At 41.6% G+C, this 13,953-nt stretch overlaps 1 protein-coding gene across 10 annotated transcripts in view; it reads left to right on the top strand.

The window, feature by feature from the left end:
* Positions 1-13,953, top strand: part of CASK (calcium/calmodulin dependent serine protein kinase) — a 1,269,229-nt gene that overhangs the window by 837,520 nt on the left and 417,756 nt on the right. For all 10 annotated transcript variants that reach the window (XM_085622943.1, XM_085622946.1, XM_085622949.1 and 7 more), the window contains one exon: positions 4,381-4,461. In XM_085622943.1, coding sequence (XP_085479069.1) covers positions 4,381-4,461 — 81 coding nt within the window. The remainder of the gene's footprint in view (positions 1-4,380; positions 4,462-13,953) is intronic.

Genomic DNA, 13,953 nt, shown 5'->3' with positions numbered 1-13,953 from the left:
CTGGGCCAGGATACTGACTTGAATATTTAATGCGACCTGTTCTTGTGACCTCCCCTCTTCAAGGTCAATGGCCATTATTATACACATCTTTAAAAAGAGCTTGAGGGATGATCCAGCATGTTACCAAGCAATCTCCCGCTTAGATTTGGCTGCAAAACGTATGAGGAATGTGGTCCTGGATCGGCTAACCTCCTGGTTAGATAAGTTTAAGATTATTTCAGATCTGCAATACGGTTTTAGACAGGGCAAAGGGGCGATCGATCAGTGCATTAACTTACATTTGTTGGTGGGGAAATATACTATAGCTAAGAATGGAACCCTGCATATGGCCTTTATAGACCTAACATTGGCATTTGATTGCGTCAATAGATCCAAGCTATGTTCGATTCTTCTGGAGCTGGGTCTGGAGACTGACCTAGTGGCTTTTCTACATTTTGCCCGTAACAACACCAAGGCTGCAGTGAGATATAATGAGAATGGTTGTGTATCCGCTTCTTGGGATGTCGAGAGGGGTCAGGCAGGGGTGCATCCTGGCTCACCTGCTGTTTACGCTGTATATTAACAAGCTAGGGGATATTCAATCAGCTGCCAGTAAAGAGACATCCCGAGAGCTGGCTCTAAACTCATACCCGCACTTCTATATGCAGTTGATGCGGTGTTGTTTGCCAGGACAGGTGTAGGCCATCAAAATTTCTTAGACTCTTTTATAGATTTTATAGACTTGCTTGACCTTGCAACCAATTTCTCCAAATCACATAGCAAGGCAATTGGCACTTTGAAGGCTGCTAGGCGTAAGCTTTTCTGCAGGGGGGCAGAATTATCTAAAGTAGCAACTTTTCCCTGTTTAGGTGTTTTGTTTGACGAAAATGGGACGTGGATCGCGCAAAGAGCGCACAAAAAGAACGTATTGGCAAGGGCAGTGGGGGTCACCATTGACTTCGCAAAAATACTGGGGTCAAAGCCCGTTCTTGCACTGCTAAAAGTATATAGAGAAAAATGTATCCCCGTGGCCACCTATGGATGTGACATGTGGGGGTATAGGGGTGTGAAAGACTTGCAGGTGGTGCAAAAAAAATTGGCATAGAATATAGCTCTGATTACATCACAGTTGCACCTTTAGTTCGCTGGTTGTGAATTTGGTCTTCTCCAGTCTCTACACTGAACCAGCTTGTCATAGCGAACTATATGGCTCTGGAAGGGGCTTTGCGTTTTCCATGGCTAAGGTACATATCGGAGCAGATGAGAGGGCTAGGCCGCTCCGACTTTTACACTAACCCTAAACCTGCACGGCCTATTGACATCAGGAAGTTTAAGCATCAGTTTCTGGCCAGACTATAAGAGGACAGGGAGGGTGTAGAAATTGCTAAACCCACAGTGAGAATTTACATCACCCTTAGTCCATGCCCACAGGTGCACCCCTATCTGTCTCTTGTCAATAACGTTCACCAGCGATTTTTGCTAACCAGATTCAGATGGAGTCTTATTCATTGGCTACTAGCCATTCCGAAAGGCTTTTTGAAGCCTTTGGGTTCAAGGCCATATCCATGTGACAACTTCTCTGACCAGAAGACTTTGCCCTTAACTCTTTTTTGTGAACTTTGTCTCCCTGCGGAAAGAATACATTCTTCTGTTATTGAGCCCACGTCATTTTGACCAGTCAAGGCCAGCATTATTATACTTGCAGATGCTTGCCTCGCCTATAGTTTGCCTTGGAGTTGCTAGCATCTTCTCAGGTGCTTTAAAGATGAGGAGAAAGATGCTTTTTGTTTAGTCAAATTTATCCCTTGTTTGATGAAATGTATATGCACTTTACCTGATGAATTTTATATGTGAAATAGTCCTAGTATTTTGTTTTTAATGACTCTTATCTTTATTTTATCTTCTGTAAATATAGTTTTAGGAAAATGTATATGTGCACATAGTACCCATCACGCATCTATGGCTTTTAAATATCTTGTCATAATAACTGCCTTTGATACATTTATATTTATTTATGTGCTCTTATGGCTTTTATTAGCCGAATAAATAATCTTTTGACTTGACTTGTTACTCTTTGAAAAAAGAACAGTCCATTCATCTTGGGGGATTGGAGATGTAAAATTGGAAGTTGTACTTCCTACCAGTATTTAAGCACATTATTTACCAGAACATTGTTCTGGGATTCCCATACGAAGAATATAAATGTTAAATCAATGTTCATGTTGGCAGGTCTGTTTAAGTTTAAAAGGATATGCAATGGTTTTTTGTAGTCCCCTTGAGAATAATACAGGATAGAATTGAGCTTTTGATCTTTTATAGTAGCTCAATATAAATATTGGATGGTCAGAGTAACCATGCAGGAATTTGAGGAAATATTTTCAGAAGTGCCCTTGGTCTCTCTCAATGTGCAGTGATTCTAGAAATAAGAAGGTAAGTGTGATCCATTGTGCGGGAATACCTTTCTAAATCAAGAGCTACCAGTTTTCTGACTAGGGTGCCAAGGTCACCTGGGCTGAAGCGATCTTAAGTACTTTTAAAATCCACGATGAATGATAAGGCACAGCTATATATAAATTGGCAAAAGTGATTGCCATTTGTTTGACTCTATAGAACTCTATCCCTGTCCTTTTGGGCTGTACTGTAAAATAAATTAACTCCAAGGATAGGAATACCTTGTGTGAGTCACAATCACAATGTATTATAGCTTACAAGAAAACAACTGTTTCACATTAGCAGTCAAATAGTTATTGCTGTGTATGTTAAGTATTTGAGACTTAGGTTTTTGAAAGATTGTGTAACTATACATCAGAATGCCATGTAATGATCTCTGTGGATGCCGGAGTAGCGCTCTGAAAGTTTTTATTTGCATTAAAGGGATTGTTTTGTGTTTTATTATTGCTTGTACTGTATTCTAATGCTCTGTATATGTAGTTTCTAATTATGTACCATCATAAGTGTGCCACAGGGCAGCTTCTAAGCCTAAACACCCAACCTCTTTCCTCAAACCTTGCATTTCACAGCATTTAATTTGTGTCTCCATGCTCAAATCTGCAATGATGATAATTTTGTTGCCACTAAATGTGATCTCACTCCTAATAACTGCCGCATTCATGACCATAACTCTTTTGCAGCTCTTTGTGTGTTAGCCCTTTTGTTTAGCCTCCTCATTTGGAGACAGGCCTGCTGACACCTGAGCAGGGAGTCCAATGTCCTTAGAAATATGTACCTCAGCAGCCTCCCTTCTCCAGTACTGTTACATTAGCTCAGAGAGAGTTTCGCCCTTCTGTGGAGGGAGAAACCTCAAAACACACGTTAGACACACAAGACCTATTCTCAGGTGCTCCACCTTTGCTGCTGATATAAGAACCGGATTAACTTCATAGTTATCACATGCCGCCAACATCTTTTTGTCCTTAGTCGAATTGGAAATGGTTACAGCAATTTCTCTCAAAGTCTTGGAATTACCCTGCAAATTACATTGATGGAGCACCGACTACTGTCATTCTTCAGGGCTTTTGCACGGATTCACCTCGAGGTCTTCAATCCCACACAGTTCCTATTCAAGGAAGTCCTCTCTCTTAATGCATCAGCACCACAGCAGTCTTCACTAAGGAAGTGCCACAACTGGTACACTGCAGCCTTCACCCTCACTCTTCAGCATTTCTCGATCACAAGCAAGGAGTTGATATCCCCCAGCAGGGAATAGCTTCTCCTTCGGCATGTGATGGGACAATACTTCAGCTCAGATCATGAATGTGTACATGGAAGCCTTGTCCTTTTCTGCTTTGGGCCCCATGCTTCAACCCTGCTTATGAAATCCGTCCAGATATGAAGGTCTGCCCTGGAGCCTCAAAGTGGCAGCCCCCCTCTGTGCAACTGATTTCAAACCAGTCTCCCAAACCCATTTTTATTTTTAAATGCCTAAGTGGATTGGGCATAATAGAGGAACACTAATGGTATTCAACTGTATCAGCAGTGAGTAGGGCATCCAGATAATACTCTGGTGTGGTCTCGATGGGACAAAGAAGCAGTTGTTTTATTGTACTAATATTCAACTGAATGTTGGTTAATTATTTTTAAATAAATGATGACAAAGTGACATTTGTTCCAATTTTTTTTAAAACTGAACATTTTCAGGATTGCATACACTATGACATGGACACAAATATACAATTGAGTGTAATCCTGTTCACAATACAATAGATTATAATTGGAGTTGTCTGTAAATTTAGCACTTATTAATGAGTCCCCTGCTCCAGTTGTGTCTAGCACCAGCTGAAAAAGTTGATGCATATGGTTTTCAGATTTAAGTGGTGAGTGCTGAAATGTGCATCATAATTCATTTGCACACTGAATGCCATTTGTTTGCAGAAAGGTCGACTAATAGCATCCTTTTTGCAGGTATTGGAAGAAATTTCATGTTACCCAGAGAACAATGATGCAAAAGAACTTAAGCGCATTTTAACACAACCTCATTTCATGGTAAGGCCACCTCATGAATTTTGATCTGAAATGTACGAATAGTAACCCATAAGCAAATGAGTTTTGTTGCAGCCATTTTTTATGCCTATAAAATCCTTTTAGTATAATCCTATTACTGTCCTAATATATGTATATGTACATTATGAAAGTAATTTAATCAAAATATTTATATATCCATTTTGTCAGCGCCAGTTTTGGGGTCCAAGGAGCTTTGAGGTGCCTAATTAGAGTAAATAGCTGTATTTTGCCAGTTGGGTATCATTTTATTTAATTGGTTATGGAGTATACTACCCAGACTTGTTCGGATATAAGCCTGTAGGGCTGCTATGTAGGTTTAGCAGGTATGTGCACCTGCATGCCCAAGTCAGCCAGAATATTTCGTCATCATCCAAGAAACAAGTGATTAGATTGATCTCTGTGGCTAGGGCCTTCAACAGAACCTCCACAATTTGTTCCTGTACTGATCTCCATTTGAGCATCCCCTAACAATCATGAGGGTATCCTGGATCTCTGCAAAAAACACCAAGTAGACTAAGGGTAACTTCTCAGGAACTATGTGCTCAGTTTGTGATACTATGAGTTATGGAGCACACTCCCAGCAGACATGAACAAAGAGGTCTTTCTTCTGGGGTATGGGGTCCCTTTGAAGTAAATGGAGTTGGTTGAAGAACCAGATGTGACAAGCCAAGTTGACAGCACCAGGCTGACTCAGTACTCTGGGCTGTTTCTGATTTTCTGCACCACTTTACAATTCAGAGACTTTGATGGAAACTATACACAAGTCCCTGTTCAGTCCATTGTCAAGCTGCCTACCAGTGACCCTGCCTATCTATGTGATGAAGTGGTTGAATCTTCTATTCAGGTGGGTAGCCATGACGTCTACTCCAACGTGACCCCATGTCCGGAAGATGGAGTAGAGGACTTGCATATGGATCTCCCACTTATTGGTAGAGTGTAGATGCCACTTCGTGTTCTCATTTACATGGAGGCTTTCATGAAGGCAGTGTGTGTGTACTAGCACTACTGGTAAGTAGGCTTTGTTTGGTAGGAAGAGTGCATTAACCTAATGCACATGTCAAGAGATGAATCTAATCTGCCCCATAAGGCACTGAAAAAGAATTTGCAGAGTACAAGAGCTGCAGTAAAAAACATGTTGACAGCCTTCTTGGATGGGTCATTTTAATAGTAAAATTATTGTAGCCTTTTGTAAACTGTCTGCTCTGAAAGCGGTAATAGGATGAATATTGTCCACTTCTACCTTTGGTTCTGATTTGGGGAATTTGTTCTTGTACCATTAGTTTAAACAATAGGAGTCTGCAAGACTTTTGTAGTGGCATACACATTTTGTATGACTATGTATGTGTGATGTCTTAGTTTCCAGTTAGTGTGGAAATAGTTTTTGGTCCATGAAATTTAGTTAGCAAGATCCTCTTAACAATCTTGCAATCATTTATTTTTCTTCTAAGCACTAAATACCCCATATATTCTCTCCTAAAGTCAGGGAAAATTGTCAGACAACTTTAATATTTTATAGCTAGATTTACCACCTTATTAAGGAGAGGAAACTCTTTCGGAGATTTCCGATGAGTGCCATTGCTGTTGTTGCCGTTCTCAATTCTTTGGTCCTTTTCACTAGACTTTGTCAAAAAAGTAATCCAGCTCTTCATAGGTTTCCTGATGAAGGGTTTCAACAGGTTTCAAAGTTTAAAATGTAGCTGCATTCAAGCAGAAATGTTGGTTGATTAAAGATCCATTCCACAGATTTCTGAAAAACAACTTTCTAAAAATTCAGGCTAAACGTAAAGCATTCTTTCATAAGGACATAGAATACTGAACTTTAAATGTCGTTTCAGAAGCCATCCCTAATTAGTTTATTAGCAAAAAGAGTGTTAATCACAACAAAGGTATTTGAACAATTAAATTTGTTTTTGTTTACAATACCGTTATTGTGTCATGTTGTCTGATTTAATCAGCCCTCTTCCTGCAGTCGTAACTGAGGTGGTTGTTTTGTAGCCAAACTGTCTACGTTGCTCCAGTGAAAATCGAAGTATCCTTGTAATCCCTTACTTTTGTACCTTATGTTGTTTTAGAATTGAAAAGAATAATATTCGAATATGTTTGTAGAGGTGTGGACATTTATGTCCAGTGATCCCTAAAACTTAATAAATGTAAGAACAGTTAATTAAGATTCAGATATGGAAGATGAGTGTTACTGTTTTGCCAATTATGTGTTTTACTTTTAAATATTATTTAAGAAAGTTGACACCATTCAAGTTGTCAGGGCCAATGCCACATGGATTAGAAAAAAAGTTTTAAAAAAAACAGTATTAGCAGGAAATGTATTCGTAGCATATGTTAGCTGCAGATACACATGCAATGCATACTCCTGCCTACTGTTGGGCCCGGACTCTGCAAGTTTCTCGTGGAAGTTATATGGTCATCGTCTTATGCCCTCCTCCTTGAGGTATTGCGCATGTTCAATGGCTCCTGTGTTAGATAATTTTTTTCCGCCATTGGGCTCAGGTGGACTGCATCAGAGCTCTACAGTTTGGACACCTACGCGGCTTGCGGTCTAAAAAAAAAAAGAAGGTACATGCGATCGAAGATCGACAAAGAACAATAATACAGGGTTCTGATACATGTTGGAACCGCGTACAGATAAAGCATACATTCCAAACTTTCACTTCGTCGGTATCCACACCTGTCGAGAATGTCCATCTCTGGGTAATGGAGGCAGAAAAAGAAAGCTTATTTCAACTGTACCCTCGGTGTGGGGTCAAATATGCCTGTTTGGACACTCATAAGGTCTGTAACCTGTGCTTATCACCAGAACACAAGGAACAGAACTGTGCAGCAGGCAACCTCTTCAAAAGTAAGAAAACACTGTGAAGCAGAAGAGATCGGTGCCTAGCGCATAACATAAAGATGGCAGTAGAGACCGCTTTCTCGCTCGGCGAATCATACACCAAGGGTGAGATCGACACCGAGATGACAATGCAAGGTGGGGCAGTCATCGCCAGCCCCCCCTATATCGCCTCTGATTAATCCAGTGTGGAAGAAGGTTGAGGAACCCACGCAGAAGACTTCGTTACCTGGGTTGGGACCAAAAACGCAGATGACACCACGGGCCATGAGTACTATTGACCCACTCTGTGCAAAGAAAATCTTACATACACTCCCCCTCCCTCCACGCAATGGTGTGCCACAGCCCTTGGGCTTTGGCCAACATTGCAAGCATGTATCGGAGCCGAGAAGGGACGAGACTGTTCTTGATACCAATCGGACAACAAGACCAAAGCATGGGGATAGCACCAGCAGCAATTTTGTACTGAAGAAGACAAACCCGGCTTAGATGCCGGAAAAGTGATCGGATCCATAGAAACGCTCTACCTTGAGCCACTCAGAATTCAGACATACATTGGCACCGACAAAAGAAAAGGAACACAGTCACTCTTTGTTGCCGAAGAAAACCCACGGTCCCACAAAGACATGAGACCCCTTCCTTTGCCATTCCAATGCCAGAGAAGCACGCAAAAGCACCCCAAAAACAAGTGCCACAAGAAGAGGGCAATGTTTTTGAAGGAATGCACAAATATATACAAAACAGACTTAAAGATACTTCCAAAAGACAGGCACAGGATTTGGAAATGCTACAGCCACCACCAAAGAGAGTGGCAGCTGAACATAGCCACAAGCCTCATGACATTTAGCCAACCACAATACCCAGAATCAAGATCACCCTCACCTACACAAGAAGAGGAAGGCGGGAATACACATCAACAGGACTATGACTCAGATTCACGGGGGGAATACCCGCCACACCCCAGACCCGTGAGACGATTATGACTCGGATCTCTCTGGCGACGATCTGGAACCACCAGTTTCCACCAAAGTCTCACCACCTGATGACACTTCACCTTACCATAATGTCATACAGAGGGCTGCAGATTAGCATATACTTCCTGTGCAAACCACAGAGGAACCAACCGATTTCTTGGTAGAGACTCTCCCGCACTGAGCGCACAGTGCAATATCTTCCTATGATCGGCTCAATATTAAATGCCTCAAAGGACATCTTTAAGGTCCCAGTAAAATCCAGGGTGCTTACTCCATGCATTGAAAGGAAATACATGCACCACCTTCAGACCCAATATACATGAGAGGTCACCCTCCAGCAGACTCCCTAGTAATCACAACTGCAAAGAAAAAAACAGCTTCCCAGGACACAGTGGAAGCTACACCTCCTGACGAGAAGAGTAGGCGCATTAACGCTGCTGGAAAAGGGATGGCTACGGGACACGCTAACCACTGGGGAATCTCAAATTCAGTGAGTCTGCTCTCTCGCTACAATAGGGCTACTTGGGACAAAGTCCAAGAACTCATGCATCCTCTCCCATAACAATATAAAAAGAGAGGAGAGGAGTTAGTAGCCAAAGGAAAACAGATCTCCAATGCAACCGTCAGTTGTGCACTGGAGAGTGCAGACACTGCAGCAAGAGGCATTAACAGTTCCGTTATGCTGCGCTGGCATGTGTGGCTATGCATATCCAGCTATAAGCCAGAAGTGCAACAGCACATTCTTAACATCTCTTTCGATGGAAAACATCTCTTTGGGCCAGAAGTAGACACACAATTAGGGAAAATAAAAAAGGAGACAGACACAGCAAAATCAATGGGGGCTTTGCATTCTACACCACAAAAGCAGCAGCCTTTTTGCCGCTACCAAGGGATAGGGGCCTCCAAAACTGCCACCACAGAGTCTCGCCTACCAACATCAGCAACAACAATTTTGCCAACAAACAGGCCAAGGTTATTATAGAGGTGGCTACAAATCCGGAGGAAAGGGTAGAGCTAAATCCTCAAAGGAAGCCTCTAACACCAAACAGTGACTCCCGAACACTTCCCCCGATCACATATCATCTGTCGGAAGAAAGCTACAACAGTTCCATCCATTGTGGCCAGAAATAACATGAGATCAATAGGTGTTAGATATTATCAGTTATGGATATTGCCTGGAGCTAAAGAAACCACCAAATATCCTTGTGGGGCAAACAGTTCTACTTACATTATTTCAAGCAAATGCACCATCTGATGCTTAAAGCCACCGCAAGAGGAGTACTTCTTCACAGTCTATGCATAGCATGCGTATCTACAGCCAATTCACACTACGAATGGAGTAGGTTTCTTACCTTGTGTGCATCTATTCATACCGTGTAGTGCTGCAGATTCACAGGCACCCTCCCACCACTCCAACAGGTATTAGATGGTGACATAAATACACAAAACTTTCAGCATGTTCAACAGCAAATGCTAACTTAGCAGGATATAACCTCACTTCACATATGGCACGGAAAAAACATTACAGTCTAACAAAGGAGCCATTGAACATGTGCAATACCTTGAGGAGGAAGGGATGTGACTCACAACACCGACCATAAAACTTCCTCAAAAAAACAAATTGTAGAGTCCGGACCCAACACTAGATGACAGGTGTGTGCATTGCATGTGAATCTGCAGCACTACACGCTACGAATAGCTTCTTACAGGGTAAGTAACATACTCCATTCACTATATTTGGCCCCCATAAACATGTAATAAAAAAACTGAAGCTTCTCTGAACAAATCTTGCACTGGAGGAGGAGACCGAAGTGAGGGAAGGAGAGGGAAAATGAAAGAGGATGGGGGACGGATGAGAGAGGGGAGCCCTTTATGGCAAAACAACAAACCCTTCCCACTATCATTCACACAGACTATCTCCCCTCTTCATGGGTCACATCTGTCTGTGACTAGCAAGAGGTTTGAGCTGTGTCCTTAACTTGAACGTAGCCACCCAATGGTGGGCCACTTTTACAATGCCTTTTATGCGAACAAAGGAAATAAGTGCCAGCTCACTGTGCAAGAATATATTTTGCCTTTAATTGTGAGTTACTCTTCGCATCCCAGGCGTCCTATTCAGAAACTCTTTACATAATGCCTGTATGTGTTTCCCCATGTATGCGTGGTCTGAGCGCTTCAATCAGGGAACACAGTATTCTCGTGCTGCATTTAAAAAAAAAAAAATCATCAGAATCACTGACTTTATAAAGATGAGCCTCTATTGTATAAATGAGCTCCCCCCTGAGGCCATCAGTGGAAATCCCAACACATTGTGCTGCTATTTTAGCATTTGCAATAGAATCCATCTTGCCCCTTACCACGATCATCGTATATGCCATATTTTTCTAAAAGTCCACCTGAAGCTCCAAAGCCATGCTGGGCAACTGACCCTAAAGACCTGGCACTTTATTCTCCGACAACTTTACAGCAAATGACCTTCCATTCTAACCAACCAAGATTCCATTGCAATATTTTTTCTTTGGATGCTCTTCTGTCTTTCTCCCTCTTCCTTACCTTGGCAATCTCTCCTACACATGTGGGCATAAAGTAGTCAGTCATGTGCCCCATTCTTTTTCTCCACTGTATGCCCTACAGCTTTGTTGTATACCTGTGCCAACTTACAGCGATATCTTTCCCAGGTCCATATGGTATCTGCATTCCTCTTATGGGTCACCTCCTTGGTCAACCCTTCCTCCAAACACCGGGGGCACATTTTACCACAAACCATTATCGGCTTCAGTTCATCTGATCTTTGTGTCACTGAAGATGCCTCTCTGGTCACCTGAGGATCGATGGAATATTGGGGAGACCTTTCAGCTTTCACCACTAGTGCCCACATTCTAATCTTCCCATTCAACCGCAACTCGCCCTCTTGTTACTACTCTTTGTTTCTCAGCAAAATCACGTCTGTTTTTTCTTCACCAACCATGGGTTCCATCAGTGAACCACCATCAAATAGATACCCATCTGTTGTATTTTTGCAGAGGTGTAGCCAGAGGTCCACTAAGTTCCACAAGCGATCTCCTGTAGTCAAAAGTCAGTGTTGATATATAGAACCCTGAAGAATTACAACAGTTGCACTCGCGTCCAAGCTCTGCCAGGCAAAAGATGTATTGTAAATCCTGCATGGCCAATATTATTATCATGCTCATCATCATTATTATTATTATCACCAAAGCATATTAGTACCAGGCACACCCCTATGTAAACATTTGTGTATATTTGATGGTGACCTTATAATGATGTCTGAATTAACATTTTCCAGAGTGTTTTATGAGTTCTCTCTCTATGCACCCTTTATTTTGTAGTCTTGCCACTTTAAATATTTCCGTATCTATGTCCTTTGATAGTTAGTGCTTAAAACTGTATTTCTGTGCCAAAAAAATGAGTCTTGCAGTAAATACGTATTTTGTAAGAAATTCTAGCCACTAAAGTCAGGGAAAATTGTCAGAGAACTTTGATATTTTATAGCTAGATTTACAACCTTATTAAGGAGAGGAAATTCTTTCGGACATTTCTGATGAGTGACATTGCTGTCTTGCCGTTCTCAATTCCCTTCCTCTTCTTGCTTTGACCCTCACCATGGTGCATGGCTGATGTAGTTGTGGCCCTCCACTGCTTACATTTTGGAAGTTGCATTTTATTTTTGTTACAGCACTCCGTGCGAGTGCATGTGTTCTTTTTAACTGTCTCCCTTGTGTCCTGTTCTTTCACCTGTGTGCTTCTGGCCCCCACACCTGCTCATGTTGCCATCTGCACTCATTTCAGACACTCGCCCGTGTGCTTTTTGTACCATCCATGTTTATCTTGTTCGTCGACGTGCTTCTATCCCATCCCCCATGTTGCTTTCGTTCATTCGCTTGCTTCTTTTCTCCTGACTCTTCTCTGTGGTGCTATTTTTCATTTGTGTGCTTCTTACTACCGCCCTCCAGTTTCCGCACACTTCCTGCATTGCTGACCCCATCTTTCGCGACCCAGGTCCCATTAAACATTTAAAAAACACAAATGTGCCATGAAACGGCTGCTGGGCTGTGTCATTTTGGGGGCATGCACATCCGTGTTTAATGCAATCAGTCGCCTACAAAATGGCACTGCCCAGCTGCTGGGTCATTGTCCTTATTTTTTTATTGTTTTTTTATCTCATATGTTTTGATGCTGTACAGCATGAAGAAAAGGTAAAGCGAGACCTTTTGGCTATGCCAATGCTTGTTTAACCAGAATTCTCTTTTGTGACCAGGATAGCAGTTCTGGTAGTTACATTGGTAGTTGTTCAAATGTTTCTGTTTATCCTTGAAAAAGCTTTCTCTATGCATCTGCTATACTCTTGTTTTTCTGTCAGGTATGTTTGCAGCTTCCTTACTCCATAAATGTTGGTCAGATTATTTAACTAAGCAGTAAAGCTGGGAGTTGTATACTTGGTTTTGCAAGTTGTGTGTTTTTTGTTTCCTTACATTGAGGCGCACACAAAAAAAGTGGACAAGCAAATTTTTGGGCTGAGACTGGCACAGAGGGTAGAAATTACTACCAGCTGCTGCATATCTGTATAGCGCACTCACAAGAAACCCTATATGATTTGAAGATTCTCATGTAATGGACTTCACTTTTGTTCAGTATGAGTATTTCATAGTCTGCTTTTTGTTCAATGCATAAATGATTCAGAAATCAATACGAGAAAAATATCTAAAATGAATACAGTTATAAATCTAAAATAGGGTATTTTCTGAAGGGAATGATCTGTATTCCCTGCCATAAAATCATTTCAATGACTAGAGTGGTTAATGTGGACAGATCTATTATGATTTTTTTGGGAGCAAAATAATGCACACAGTGATGGAAAACATGTGGAGCTAATCATGCTCTACAATCTGAAACTGAGCGCACAATGTCCTGCTGCTCCTTGTACTGCTGTGCTTGTATCATCTCACACAAAATTTGAAGCAAAAGAAGTAATGTTGCCACTGTAGAATACCCTTATATGGTAACATAGATAATGCTTTGTACTATTTTTTGGCTGAGAAGCCTAATTTAACCATCCAGCCATACTCCTATCCAACCACTGAAGCGGTCTACCGCCAAATGATTAAGCATTGGCAAAGCGAAAGGTCTGTAGTTGGCTGCAAGCCTTTGACTTTGTCATGGTTTTTGTAAAACTTTATTTTTGAGGAGCAGCCTGACCTTCACGAGTATACAAAATACTAAACATTGGCAAACCTATTATGTTAGCCTTACAAGTCACATTTTACCATAGCAGTCCCTGGTACTGAAGGGAACTTCTTTTTGTTTTTTTGGGGATGTACTTCTTGTGGAAAGGCAAAATGCTCTTACTCCCAATTAAGATAGCTAATGGCAGAAGTGGGTTGAAACAGTGCTCCACACTATATGCTGTAGTGGGTGGAAGAAAAGTGTGAATGATACAACAACAAACCTGTGGATGAAGAAGTCTGCCTGAAAGCCTCTATTGGTAAGTATACTATATAATCTTCATGAAATCAAAAGGTCTTGCCCAACGCGATACCGATAAAGCAGAGATGTGATGTTGCTTTACATAGACTTAAGGAGTCAAAAAGACATCGGCCAATCATTTGTGAATAAGCCAGTATGGTGGAAGCCCTGCCT

The sequence above is a fragment of the Triturus cristatus genome, chromosome 8 (genome assembly GCF_964204655.1).
Source record: "Triturus cristatus chromosome 8, aTriCri1.1, whole genome shotgun sequence".
Classification (NCBI taxonomy): domain Eukaryota; kingdom Metazoa; phylum Chordata; class Amphibia; order Caudata; family Salamandridae; genus Triturus; species Triturus cristatus.
The sequence above is the reverse complement of the archived record's forward strand: the minus strand, read 5'-3'. Positions and strand labels throughout refer to the sequence as shown.